The sequence below is a fragment of the Saccostrea echinata genome, unplaced genomic scaffold (assembly GCF_033153115.1).
Source record: "Saccostrea echinata isolate AGI-Se365-2 ecotype Australia unplaced genomic scaffold, CSIRO_AGI_Sech_v1 ptg000029l, whole genome shotgun sequence".
NCBI classification, from domain to species: domain Eukaryota; kingdom Metazoa; phylum Mollusca; class Bivalvia; order Ostreida; family Ostreidae; genus Saccostrea; species Saccostrea echinata.
In genome coordinates, this window is record NW_026889778.1 from 35,855,198 (window position 1) to 35,870,508 (window position 15,311).

Sequence of the window (15,311 nt, forward strand, 5' to 3'; positions counted from 1 at the left end):
ACAAAAACAATGATTCTTGAGTTTTTAGGTCACCTGAGTTACTCAGGTGACCTATTGCTATCCGTTTTCGTCCTGCATTGTCTGTCATGCATTAACTTTTGAACATTTTTAACTTCTTCTCCAGAACCGCTCAACCAATTTCAACCAAATTTGTTATATAGCTTCTATGGGTAAAGGGGAACAAAAATTGTGAATTCCATTGTCCCTGCCCCCCTGGGACCTGAGGGGTGAGGCTAGAACCACCAAAATTAATGCAATCTTTAAAAATCTTCTTCTTTACTCCTGGACATCAAGCAGTCAAACCGTTGGCATGAATGTAATAAGCATTGAGCCCTCTACCAAAATTATGAAATTCATGGCCCCAGGGTCAGGGGTTCTGGTGCTAGGGTGGGGCTATATGATCATATAGTGAAAGTGCATTATTTGTTTGAAAATCTTCTTCTCTGCTCCTGGGTATTAAATAAAGTAACTAAGTACATAGTTATGAAGAGCAAGAGTGCCTCTTCCAAAATTGTGAAATTCATGGCCCCAGGGTCAGGGGTTCTGGTGTAAGGGTGGGGCTCTATTGATTATATAGTAAAAATGCATTAATTCTTTGAAAATCTTCTTCTCTGCTCCTGGGCATGAAGGTGATTAAGTACATAGTTATGAAGAGGAGGTGGGCCTGCGGGCTTCCAAAATTGTGAAAGCCATGGCCCCAGGGTCAGGGGTTCTGGTTTTAGGGCGGGCTCTATTGATTATATAGTGAAAATGCATTAATTCTTTGAAAATCTTCTTCTCTGCTCCTGGGTATTATTTAAACAAACTAAGTGCATGGTTATGTAAATCCAAGTCCATTGATCTTTTTAGCCGTATTAGCAACTGTTACCATATAAGAAAATTTGATCCCCAGTTAAGGAATATGCAGTCTTCGGGTCAGGAAATCTTGGTTCAAATTTGGTACACCGATAACGAAATTGTATCTTATAGCCCCAATTATACTCTATTATTCTTATACCTGTAAAAATCTTTCTTACTGTGCTTTTATAGAGAAGGATGCATTTCTCCAATATTGCTTGTATAGTATTAGTTAACATTCATCACCCCCCCCCCCCCCCACTTAATTCTCCCTACTCTTTAAAAAATGGGCATTTATTTTGGAAGTTTTATTCCTAGCTGGCAACAATGATTGCTAACATAAATTGCTAACACATCAACTAGAATTTATGTTGAAGATATTTAAGCACCTTTAACAGTCATTTACAATATCTTCAACTTTATAAATATGCCGAAATTACTTTGTTGTGGTCACTGATGAATATCAGTTTTGATACATTTCAATGTTTTCAGTGCATTAATGCATAATTGATAAGTAATGTTTTATCACAATTATAAGCAAGAATTCAATGTGCTCCTATTTTTTATTTTGACCTGTCCTTGAAGAACTGTCTCCTTTTGTCTTGATTCAATAAAAAATAAATTTTAAAATATATATCTATTTGTTTAAACAAAATTCTATTTAAATATTATTCCTAATGATGAAACACATTTTTTTACCAGGGCATTTGTAATCTTATTAACTATTTAAATTTTTATATTTAAAAATTAGCTTATCTTTGGAGACCTCATTGCAATCTTTGTTGATCAATAACTGCTCAGGTATTTGTATTTTTTGAACATTTCTCTTGGAATTAAAAAATATTCTCTTGGTAAAAGCTAGTTTTTCTACTCTAAAATGCTTTCTAAAGACAAATGCATGGCAGAGTATTCTTTAGGAGACTGATATTTAGTGAAAGAGAATCATGGATGGAATATCTTAAAACAGGGATGTTGTAGAGATGATTGATACATGCATGAATGAATGACAAGGGAGTCAGATCCTTAGAAAATGAAGCACAGTGTCAGTGAGGGATGTAATGTAATTCTTGAGGGTTCTTGGGCCCTATATACTTGTAAACTACAGGTCATATGATGTATTGATAGGTGAAAATAAACATTGAGTTTGAGAAATACAAATCCACCTATCACCCAAGCTTCATTAGTGTTTTAATGATGTACATGCAACCAAACTATTCACAATCTCCTCATTAAAAGACTTTGACGTACGATCTCCTTCCTATTGGGGGGGGGGGATTAGTTTGTTCTTGTGTGCATAATGGAAGTGTCCTTGTGTGCATAATGGAAGTGTCCTTGTGTGCATAATGGAAGTGATATAATCTGCATTGGGATGGAGTCGAATGCTGTCTTGATTTATAGATATGCTCGTTTGCGAGGGGATGCTCCGCTTTGCAGTGCCCTTTTTGGGATATATGTTCTGCATCCTTTTTGAGGTAAAGGGGTATTTCCATAGACAAAGATGACAACTCATTTCAATTGTAAACTATAGACCTCGATCACATTTATTTATTCTGTTATTCTGAATAGGTTCACTTATTTAATTCATGCTGAGTACAATTTCACAGTTTGGGGGGGAGGGGGGGGGGGTCCTCACTGTTTTTGGTTTAAAAAAAAAAATTAAGGCAAACAGTCTTGGAATTAAAAATTCCCGTGCTTTATTTGTGGGAAAAGTCTATTTTAAAGAAAAAGGGGGTGCCACTTTGGTAATGTGTGGCTCGACATGGAAAGATGCTACATGTATTAAGAATTACTAAGGATACCTTTTTGTTCACTTGGTATTATAAATTAAGGTCCATGCAACTACGATACAAAGTAAATGTTTTGAAGTATTCCAACTCCCAAGACACCAAAGATCCCTTTAACAGTCTTGGGTTTTGAAATATATTTAGAGACTATTCTAAGTTATGATTCTATTTACTGTCAGTCCTCCTTATGTGAAAGAGAAGGAAAGATAATACCATTTCAAGAACATCTAACGTATGTTTTGTCAATTGAGTTTGTTTTTTTTTCCAAAGACATATACACATTGAAGTTTACATGAGCATGAGCAAGTTCTTAGTTTCTAAATCCCTGGAATTAGATGTAAACTGTTTCACCTTCAAAATCATAATTGTATACTGGGTATTCAAAATATGAGCAAATTTTACTTAAGTTTTACATGGTTTAAGATTAATTATGGTATTAAATGTTGGCAAAGAAAAGACAGTATTTCTTAAGCCTCATCAGTGAAAACCTATCTTTTGTTTGTTTACTGAAATAAAACAATCAAAGACCACAGTCTGCCCCTATGACAATCACTTCGAGGAAAATAAGCACTTAAAAGTTCAAGACAGTGATATTTGTCCAGCATTCTTTTCATCACAATTTTAATCATTTTTTTGTACATGATCAAAGGCATCACTGCATCATTTCTGATTTATTTATATTTTTTCTTATTACTTGTGATTTTTTTTTATTAGACTTCAGTTCTAGTGTAAAGAACTAGCTTACATGTGAAGACACATACTGAAAAACATCAAGTTTATCTTTAAATTTTGTGCAAGAAATTTGACTTGTTATCAAATACTGTAAAGTCATTTTAATTCGTGGGGGTCAATGTTCATGAGTAAGCAAAATTAAGATGCAATGCCAAGCAGCTTTAAACCAGACATTTTAGGAGGAAAGGGCCACAGATGACTTCATGACTGTTTTACAAAATTCATATTGTCAATGAGTACCTGGTAGTTTATAGTTTCAATATTGCGTGATCACAAAAATATGTTTCTGGAAATACTCTTTTTAGCTCACCTGAGTTGAAAGCTCAAGTGAGCTTTTCTGATCACATTTTGTCCGTCGTCTGTCTGTCTGTCTGTCCGTCCGTCTGTAAACTTTTCACATTTTTGACTTCCTCTCCAGAACCACTGGGCCAATTTCAACCAAACTTGCCATGAAGCATCCTTGGGTAAAGGGGATTCAAGTTTGTTCAAAGGAGGGGCCACACCCTCTTTCAAGGGGAGATAATTAGGAATTAGTGAAAAAATAATGGCATCATTTAAAAATCTTCTTCTCAAGAACCATTGGGCCAGGAAAGATGTAACTTATGTGGAAACATCCTCAGGTAGTGTAGATTCAAATTTGTTCAAATCATGACCCCCGGGGCTAGGGTGGGGCCACAATGGGGGATCAAAGTTTTACATAGAAATATATAGGAAAATATCTTAAAAAATCTTCTTCTTAAGAACAGCAAAGCCATGATTGGTCATATTTATATGGAAGCATCCTCAAGTAGTGTAGATTCAAGTTTGTTCAAATCATGACCCCCGGGGGTAGGGTGGGGCCACAATGGGGGATCATAGTTCTACCATTTTCATCATTTTAGGTCACCAATGAGTCGCTTGGTTAACTTATTGCTGCCATATTTTAGGAAATCTACTTTAATTTTCTGTGCATGGTATGCTTGTAGAAATAAACTGTGTGCATATTAAATAAAACTGAATATTATAAAAGATTGACCATTAAAGGCCTACAGGTCTCTTTTTACCAAAAGTTTACAATTTTTGGCACATGGAGCTAGGATATAAATAATCCTTTATGAATAACTATTTTTAGATATTATTGCTAGACTCCAAAATGAAGCTTAAAATGCAAAAATGAGACCCTCTATGGTACTCAGGTGACCATCAAGGCCTATAGGCCTCTTGTTATATTTTGTACACTCGGCACACCTCGGCCGATTCGTACCTCATCTAACTTGGCTGTATCATGTAAACCTCCATTGAACCGGAGCTACTTTATACCCAATATGGCTGCGCCCTATAATTACACGTGCACAGTGTGCTGAATTTGATCCATTGATAAACATGTGTTTTATGTATACTATGTAAATACATTATTATTTTCTTGGGTCTTCTATGTTTTAAAGCATTTATTATTTTTCCAGAATGGACATGGTCTTGAGTGCAGGCAAATCCAAAAAAAATGTGGATGCATATGTCCTTCTTCCACCGGACACAAGAGAAGCGATTGACCTATTAAACTCACTAAGGAAGGAAGTTGGGGTACCAGTAAATAATGAATACATATTTGCAAGATTGAATGCAGAAACACCAATGGCTGGACATACAGACTTAAAAGAAATTGTTAATGGCTGCCCAGGTCTAAAAGAACCATCAAAGATCAGCTCAACAAATCTTAGAAAATATATTGCCACAGTGTCGCAGGTTTGTTCTTAACCACAGGACCTTAATTTTATTTATTATACCCCCGCTCCGAAGGAGAGGGGGGTATACTCTTTTACCCTTGTGTTTCTGTGTGTCTGCTTGTCCGTAAGTTTTCTCATCAAATACTCAACGCAGATGTTTGAAATTTTAGCACACTCTTTGTTTAGGCATGCCATATGGTGGGATTCTTTTTTGTACGCATTCGACGTCAACTTCTGTTTAACCATTTTTCGTCTATTCATACCAGACGTATTCACAAGAACGGGGGTATTACTAGTGAGCATTGGCTCACAGATTTCTTGTTTACTTTTTTTTTTACTTTTGTGTTATTTAAACTAAGACAGCAATAATTTGTATAAAAAATTCTGCTTTAATTTTAGATCCTTGACATGACAGATAATGAAGTAGAAATGCTTGCAAGACATCTAGGTCACGATGTGAAGACTCATAAAGAGAACTATCGTTTGTCTCATTCAACAAGAGAACTTACAAAGGTACAGTGCATAATAGATATATGTTTTTCAGAATTGTCTATTTAATTATGCCCCCCCTTCGAAGACGGACGGTTGCTGTCGGTGTCTGTCCTCAACCAACATTTTGCATTCATTACCTCTGCAAAGGCTACACATACTGAAATAAAATTTGGTATGCAGACTTATCAAGAAAATATCTATGTCAAGTTCTATACATTTTGGGTATGATCGAACAATTTTTGACAGAGTTATGAGAATATCTAGGTCAATTTTATTTTGGGTACGATTGCAATAAGGCCTCTTGGACTTAGACAAATTGCAATAATTTGCAGTTTCCGTTCATTATCTCTGCGAAGGCTGCACATATTGAAATGAAATTTTGTACTTAGAGATTTATCATAAGAGTATTAAGGTCAAGTTTGTTTTGGACACCATCGAACTATTTTTGACAGAGTTATGCCCCTTGCACTAGTCATTTCCATACTTCCCACAAAGGCTTGTGCACCCTATAATTTATGCCCAAGGGGGCATATTTATGCCCCCTTGGTCATAAGTGTTTTCAAACATATCTTGTTATATAAAGATCAAGCAGGCTTGTTAATGTATGTATCAATATATTCAAACATAACCTATGAAAGTAAAAAGGATTAAAATTTCTTCAAATAATGGCTCTTGGATGCCAATGTGGATTTAATAGGGTGTATGTATATAATTATATATTTATAATAGTATTGTTGAGTTTTTAAGTATATAGTATAAATATAAACAGTAGTATTATTGAGTCTCATTATATACAAATCAATATTGAAATTTTATGAAGTGTATAAACAGTAGTACTTGAGGAATTGGGTCTTCTTTACAGTAGTACTGTGGGTCTTCAAGTGTATATAAACAGCAGTATCATTGGGTCTGATATAGACCAGTATTGTTGGATCTTTAAGTATATATAAACAGTGGTATTATTGGGTCTTTGAGTGTATATTAACAACAGTATTGTTGGATCTGAGTTTTATATAGAACAGTATAATATTGTTGGATCTTTATGTATATATATAAACAGTGGTACTATTGGGTCTTCAAGTATATATAAACAGTGGTACTATTGGGTCTTCAAGTATATATAAACAGTGGTACTATTGGGTCTTTAAGTGTATATAAACAGTGGTACTATTGGGTCCCAGTGGTCTATGGATGTGCAGTGACCCTGAATGAAGCTTTTAGGTCAAGGTCAAAAATAGCCTCTCTGTTTAAAATCTTTGTTCGGTGCATAATTTCTTTCCCTTAAGTCCAGTCAGCCTCAAACTTTACCAATTGACTTAGGGTACGGAACATTTGTGATTTTCCTTCCATATTTTGATAAAGGATATGCAACAATTTTCATAGAGAATATGCAACATTCATGATTTTTGTGCCGTTTTTTGATAAAGGGTATGGAGCACTCATGATGCCCTTTTTTATTATAATAAGGATGACATGGAAGCCCTTTAGACTCAAACAACACATCCCTTAATAGTACACAAATGTTCCTCTTCAAAATAAACCCTTTTCAGCTACCTTACATTTTCATGTTCGTTGCTGAAAGCGGGGCCCTCTGACATGGCCACCATCTCAATGATATCTAGTTATCGGACAGCTACAGGTAATTTTTAGCTCTACTAGTCAGAGACCAGAAGAGCTTATGCGATAGTAAGGTGTCCGTCGTCCATCCGTCTGTCTGTCTGTCCGTCTGTTCTGTAAACAATTTTTCAAAATGCTACTCCTCCTACAGTTTTGATCTGATTTCAATATAACTTGGCACACAAGTAGACTATACTAAGATGCATAATTCTGTTTATTGGTTTTTGATTTTGATGAACGGTGTTGCCATGGTTACTAAAAATAGAAATTTCTGTGAAATACTTTCAATATGCTACTCCTCCTACAGTTTTGATCTGATTTCAATATAACATGGCACACAAGTAGACTATACTAAGATGCATAATTCTGTGTATCGGTTTTTGATTTTGATGAACGGTGTTGCCATGGTTACTAAAAATAGAAATTTCTGTGAAATACTTTCAAAATGCTACTCCTCTTACAGCTTTTATCTGATTTCAATATAACATGGCACACAAGTAGACTATAATAAGATACATAATTCTGCATATCGGTTTTTGATTTTGATGAACGGTGTTGCCATGGTTACTAAAAATAGAAATTTCTGTGAAATACTTTCAAAATGCTACTCCTCTTACAGTTTTGGTCTGATTTCAGTATAACTTGGCAAACAAGTAGACTACACTAAGATACATAATTCTTTATATTGATTTTCTGATTTCGATGAACATTGTTGCCATGGTTACTAAAAATAGAAATTTCCTTGAAATAACTTCAAAATGCTACCCCTACAGTTTTGGTCTGATTTTAGTATTACTTAGCACACAAGTAAACTACACTAAGATACATAATTCTCTGTACCAGTTTCAGATTTCGATGAACAGTGTTACCATGGTTACTAAAAATAGAAATTTTTTTGAAATACTTTCAAAACGCTACTCCTCCTACACTTTTTGTCTGATTTCAGTTTAATGTTGCATATAAGTAGACTACAGAGATACATAATTGGTGTTATTGTTTTTTGATTTTGATGAATGATGTTGCCATGGTTACTTAAATCAAAATTTCTGTAAAATTGTTTTAAAAGGCTACTCCTCCTATAGTTTTAGTCTGATATAATAATAAATCTTGCCACAAAAGAGACTAAACCAAGGATCATTATTCTATTTATTGCTGTTGCAAAGTTTCAAGTCCAAGTGCTACTTTCATCTTCCTTTATAAATACAACCAGTAGAGCTACAGTCTCGTTAGAGACTTCTGGTTTAGATTGCAAGAACAAAGGCATGACATCACAGCAATGTTTTAATATACAATACATAGGTATGAACATAACAAATTTTTAATTTCTCAAAGAAAACTACCTATTGGTGCTTTGGTTTTTGATTGGCTAAGACAAAATAAACTGCTGGCTATTTTCCAGGGCACCATAACCTCCAGGTTAGGAAAAGACTATCATTATTAGGTTTATATAAAGATTAAAAAAATTATTCAAACAATACATTTCTTATTTTGATATAATTAGTTAAAAATTCAATAACAACAAAATGTTCCAGGATACTGTAACCCAACTTTTATCCGGGTGCAAGAAAATGTTTTGAGAATTGAAAATGCCCCATTGTCGCAAACATTTCTTGTTGCGAACTAGTAATTTATTGCCTTTGGTAGATTTTTACTATTAGCAACATAGGATTGGTCACAAAAATAAGTAGCCATGAACCAGATTTTCACCAGTTAGTCACAAAATAAAGTAGTTGCGAATAAAAGTTGGTTTACTGTAATTTTCTAGTAGCTCTACTTAAAGTATATTCAATAGAGAGTGCGCAATTAATTAAGACCTTTCTGGTTTGTTTGCAGGTCTCACAACTTCTGATTGCAGTAGAGTCTGGGTTTGTAAATAAATGGAAAGGAAGGAACCTGTCAGATATATCAGTGGATGGTAAGTGAAATTAAAAATTCATCAGACAATTCCCCTTTTATAACTGAATGTCAATCAAGAATACCTGCTTTTCATGTGTATAGAGATATAGTTCATCTACCTTTACACCATTTATTATAGTCTGTTAATTCTGAAATTCTAAATCCGTACAGTCAACATTATTCTTACTTAATCTTTGCTGTGGTCAAAAAATGTACTGCTTTGAAAAAAAAAAATCCACTGAAAATACTGAGAAAAAAATGATTGAGCCATAATATTGTGATTAGGTATTGCAAGTTAGCCCACATTTCAGGTCTGCCCTGTATGATAAAGTTAAGAATACTGAAAATCAGGTATTATTTATTGGTATATAATGTTGATTTCATTTTTAAAGATTTAACAGACTTGTGTTTGAGTGACCAGAAAGCCAGTGGGGTCAACAAAGATGATAGTGGAATGTACGCAGACCAAAATACAGCTGATGATGGTAAAATATATACCTTAATTTAAAAGGGAATGCAGACATTAATAGAGAATTACCAGTAGATTGTAGACTTAACCAATTTTTTTGTCATGGAAATTATGAAATATACTTTATAACAAACAGAGATTAAAAATGCATGTATTCACCTGTTTAAATTAAAAATTTAGTTTTCATTTATGGTCTGCATGCTTTTTTAAGCTTCTGCCCTGGGTGACAAAATGAAGATAACTAGAAAATCAAATATCTTGATTGGTAAATAAGGTGATTTCATTTTTAAAGGTTTAACAAACTTGTGTTTGAGTGACCAGAAAGCCAGTGAGGTCAGCAAAGATGATAGTGGAATGTACCCAGACCAAAATACAGCTGATGATGGTAAAATATATACCTTAGGCCAAAAAAATTTAATAACTTGGTTCTCAGGCCAGTTTTCTCAAAAATAAATGCGGAAGGGAGGCATTTTTTTTCCCCTTTTTATCTCGTAAAAAAAAGATGCTTGATTTTTTAATATTTTTTTTTAATATAAATTCAAAACTAGCAACTTTTAATCAACAGTGCTTCAACATCTAGTGCAGAAATCAAGATAATTTATTTCCTGCTTTTTTTTTCTCTTGCATCTTCTACATTCCGATGATTCGTCTAATGAAAAGACGGCATCCTAAAAACCAGACGTGTTAAACTTACAGAACCCAATACTTTTAGTGATGCATCTGGTCAATTGCTTACGTAACACAACTAATCTAAGTGTTTCAGCACTATAAACAGCGCTTATGATTTTATTAAACGTCAAATTTATCAGTCTTTGGTTTACCCACACTAAATAAAATCTGCAAATCTTGCTGACGTCCGAGTTCCGAGGTTGAGAGAGCCGTCTTTGATAGCGTTATTGATCGAGTTCTAGCATGGAAAAAGCCTTCAGAAACCCCCACTTTGTACCGTGGAAGTACATTCCCTCATGAATTTGTACTGAAATCAATGCCATCATGACTAAACTTAATCTTGGCGCCTTATCCTGTTTACTCAACGGCCATATTTGCGATTTTTAACTAGGCCAAAAGTGTGGATCATCTTGATGTTTTTCAAACGTTTTACTGATTTCTAAAATGCAGTCAAAATGCGGTCGGGAATTCCGGATTTTTTAGCACCACACGAGCGCATGAGAGAAATTTTATTTTATTCATTTGAGGATAAAAATGGGTAATGCGCATTGTTGAACGAGATGCGGGTGGGCCTGAGAACCAAGTTATTAAATTTTTTAGGCCTTAATTTAAAAGGGAATGCAGACATTAATAGAGAATACCGGTAGATTGTAGACTTAACCCATTTTTTTTATGATTGAAATTATGAAGTATACTTTATAACAAACAGAGATTAGAAATGCATGTATTCACCTGTTTAAATTAAAAATTTAGTTTTTATTTATGGTCCGCATCCTTTTTATGCTTCTGCCCTGAGTGATGAAATGAAGATAACTAGAAAATCAGGTATCTTTATTAGTAAATAAGGTGATTTCATTTTTAAAGGTTTAACAAACTTGTGTTTGAGTGACCAGAAAGCCAGTGGGGTCAGCAAAGATGATAGTGGAATGTACCCAGACCAAAATACAGCTGATGATGGTAAAATATTACCTTTATTTAAAAGGGAATGCAGACGTTAATAAAGAAAACCGGTAGATTGTAAACTTGTCCAATTTTTTTTCCATGCATGGAAATTATGAAATAAACTTTATAACAAACAGGAAATTAAAAATGCATGTATTCACCTGTTTAAATTAAAAATTTAGTTTTCATTTATGGTCTGCATGCTTTTTTAAGCTTCTGCCCTGAGTGACAAAATGAAGATAACTAGAAAATCAAATATCTTGATTGGTAAATAAGGTGATTTCATTTTTAAAGGTTTAACAAACTTGTGTTTGAGTGACCAGAAAGCCAGTGGGGTCAGCAAAGATGATAGTGGAATGTACCCAGACCAAAATACAGCTGATGATGGTAAAATATATACCTAAATTTAAAAGGGAATGCAGACATTAATAGAGAATTACCAGCAGATTGTAGACTTAACCAATTTTTTTTTATTATGGAAATTATGAAATATACTTTATAACAAACAGAGATTAAAATGCATGTATTCACCTGTTTAAATTAAAAATTTAGTTTTCATTTATGGTCTGCTCTTTTTTATGCTTACATGAGCCTATAATACAAATGTGGTTGTAATTTGTTCAAATGCTTTGCAATTCAAGGTAATTGATAAGTTGGTATATATATTTACAGAAATGCAAGATTAGTGACTAACATGAAGACATAAAATATACAAAATAGTTTTTAAATTATTTTCGAAGTACTTTTTCTACATGCTAAATGAGATATTAATATTACTGATGAAGTTGATATTATATACCTGTGCAACCCTAGTTAAAGTTAGGTTTCATGCAAGTTCTTTCACGATTACAGTTAATTTACCATCACTTACATGTATATTAGTGTATTCAAAATGCACCACAAATTTAGATCAGTTGCAGTTTTATCATACATGAGTTCAGTGTTTTTGAATATCATAGTTGTGAGATTTCTTAATGGGAAATTGATCTGTTTTTGACATTTGTGTAGCTGTCTTGTTGGTCTGTATTCATTTTTGTCTTTTCAAAACTTTAATCTTTCTTAGTAAGTTACTAGAATTTATATTTGATTAATTAAATCATAGAACTCTGTGAAGTTTTTTCCATTTGTTGATCTTAAAGTCTTATGCCTTGACTAATAGCCAAAGAAAAATTGAAGTCAGGCTGAAAGATAAAACTGATGGTAATTAACATTGATGGTGCACTGGGATCAAAATTCAGTAAATTGTGATCATTGTTATTATCAATTCCAGTGAAGTGTGCCATTTCGCATCACGTCACGATCTTTTTCGACAGATGCGCCCAGTGTAAAAAATTCATGTCCCCGCTGTGTGATTGGTCAACTCATTTTATCAACATTGATGCAGAAATAGTCTGTTGCACAAGCAACCAATCAGAGATAAGAAGAAACTTAAACCAGTCATAAAGCTTGTGGTTAGGAGGCGTGTACTATTTACCTTGAGCGCAGCTGTCATAATAGGTTGTAACGTAATGCAAAAGGCACACTTGACTGGAATTAATAATAACAGGTTGAAATTGGACACTATAATGAAATAAAAAATTCTTTTTATCAGTGCCTATAAATAAGCATTCATGAAATGTATATAATATGATTAGGCTAATACATGTTCACATTAAGGAGGTTGGATCCTGCCATCAAAAGTAATGAGAATTTTTTATCAAGTATATTTTTAGAATTTATACACATAGCTTTATTAAAATCAAAACAAAAATGGGGGTCAATGCGCTTCTTTTGGCGCTACAGAGCATTTAGTTTGACCTTTTTGCACTGTAAATACGTCTTACACATAAATCAATTTTTAAAGTTTTTCCTTCAATATTTTTTGTTAAAATAAATTATAGTGAACAAACACAGTCTTATTTCATCTTAAATTGACACATTAACATTTGTAACAACGAAGAAATTATCGAATTACTCCGCATGTTCAATTATTTGACCTTTTTGCACTCAAACATTTTCATTTTTCTGGCATTAAAATTTAACGAGCAAAAAAAATCATTTGAAAGTAATGACATTTTAATGAATTTAAGAAGAATGGTTAAAAGTATCGTATATATTCAGAAAAGAAAATTAAAAGTGGGGGTCTGTGATGTTAATTTTTAGATATTACTAAAATACTGCTAATTTTAAGCTTAAATTAGGGCTATTTTTTTCTTCATTTCCACAATATATTTTGCTTTATTTATCAAATATGATGATAGAATTCATGACAGTTTATTTAATAGATAATTTAGGAGCAGTATAAAACAGTCCACTGCACAAAATAACTATGTGTGCAGACTGCATGTAAAATAGGAATCCAAACTTAACATACTTTAAATACTTCGAAAGAGAAAAAATGATCATTTTCTTCTAAAAAACCTTCCGCCACAAAATATAGTTCCTCACTTAATGCTTTTGATATGGAATTTAATCATGGAGTTTTAACTTAATATAGTTAAATTGGCATTGTAAAATCCAAATTTATTGTAAGAATTAAAACATTATGCAGAATTTTTGAAATATAGGTTAAGATAAGAATTTGCTCAAAGCTCAGGAGCGAACCTCGTTAACATCCAAAGGTAATCATATTGTAATGTTTCTCTTTAAGACTTGAATGACAGAGAAAATGAAAATAACAGTCAATCAAGTGCAACTAGAGACATCATGGACATTGAGACACAGTCAAAAAAAGGTATTTTATCAATACAATATAATTCCATTCTGTGTCAGTGGTAAAATACATGTATATTTCTGATTTGCTTGTTGACACATTAAGTTTTATCCCCGATACGCGAACAGCATCCCTAATCCCTAATATGAAAAAAATTGAAGACAAATAAATTTGAAACTAGGCCATCATAATTAATAATTTACATGTTTTACTTTCTTGCTTTGATAAAAAATATCAAATGTGAATGTAGGTTTTATGCAATTTATTATGCCCCCCTTCAAAGAACAACAGTTTCCGTTCATTATCTCTGCTAAGGTTGCACATATTGAAATGAAATTTTGTAGATAGGTTTATTGTATGAATATCTAGGTCAAGTTTTATTTTGGGTACGATCGAACAATTTTTGACAGAATTATGCCCCTTGGACATGGAAAAATTCCAAAAATTTGCAGTTTCCGTTCATTATCTCTGCTTAGGTTGCACATATTGAAATGAAATTTGGTATAAAGGTTTATCATATGAAATGAAATTTCATATACAGGTTTATCATATGAATATCTAAGTCAAGTTTTCTTTTGGGTACAATCGAACAATTTTTATACGCCCGTCTTAAGACGGGACGTATTATGTTATAGCCTTCATGTCTGTCCGTCCATCCGTCTGTTAGCTTTTTCATGTCCGGCTCATAACTTTAATACTATTAGGCCTAGAATTATCAAACTTTGTCAGCTGATACATCTTGGTTAGAAGGTGTGTCACGCATTAAAAGTAGGTCGCTCTGACCTTTAATTAAGATGCTATGGCCAAATATGGAAAAATCCTGTCCGGCTCATAACTAGAAAACTATTAGACTTAGAATCATCAAACTTGGCCAATTTGTGCATCTTAGGTAGAAGGTGTGTTGCGACCTATTTCAAGGTCACTGTGACCTTTAATTCAGTGAAATTTAAAAAAAAAAACTGTGTCTCTATACTATTAAATTACACAGTCCCCAAAAATGTAAGAATGTTGCAGTATCCTTATTAAAAAGTGTTAACTCAAGAAAATACTTTTTTTTCATTATATACTAGTGATGGGAATCGGTAAAAATTTCATAATCGATGATCGGACAGCTGTAACTAATTAATTATCAATTATAATCGGACATTTACAAAGTCTGTCAATTTAGTTTATGAAATTGTAAGAATGGGTGAACAACTACTTTCTGTGGTGGTCCAGCTGTAGTTGAATAATCTGTGTCTCGGGACAAGCCCTAGTCCTTGGGACAATATCATTTTAAAGATAGAAAGTTCTATCTAGTCCAGCTGGTTCTTCCTTCATTTTGTAGAATCCAAAGTAGGTCCATACCCAGAAATGGGCGTTGTTACCCGGGTATGAATACAATGTCTGTTCGCCTGTGCCATTACAATACACAAATAAGTTAATAGACAAGTTGTGGCTTGAATATTCAGCTTAAAAACTATTACGCTTGTAAAATA

The 15,311-nt window shown here is 33.3% G+C and overlaps 1 protein-coding gene across 1 annotated transcript in view; it reads left to right on the forward strand.

Moving 5' to 3' along the window:
• Nucleotides 1-15,311, forward strand: part of LOC133195242 (uncharacterized) — a 42,871-nt gene that overhangs the window by 25,784 nt on the left and 1,776 nt on the right. Inside the window, exons 5-12 of the mRNA XM_061331100.1 lie at nucleotides 4,796-5,075; nucleotides 5,456-5,569; nucleotides 8,999-9,080; nucleotides 9,454-9,546; nucleotides 9,823-9,915; nucleotides 11,064-11,156; nucleotides 11,436-11,528; nucleotides 13,771-13,854. Coding sequence (XP_061187084.1) covers nucleotides 4,796-5,075; nucleotides 5,456-5,569; nucleotides 8,999-9,080; nucleotides 9,454-9,546; nucleotides 9,823-9,915; nucleotides 11,064-11,156; nucleotides 11,436-11,528; nucleotides 13,771-13,854 — 932 coding nt within the window. The remainder of the gene's footprint in view (nucleotides 1-4,795; nucleotides 5,076-5,455; nucleotides 5,570-8,998; nucleotides 9,081-9,453; nucleotides 9,547-9,822; nucleotides 9,916-11,063; nucleotides 11,157-11,435; nucleotides 11,529-13,770; nucleotides 13,855-15,311) is intronic.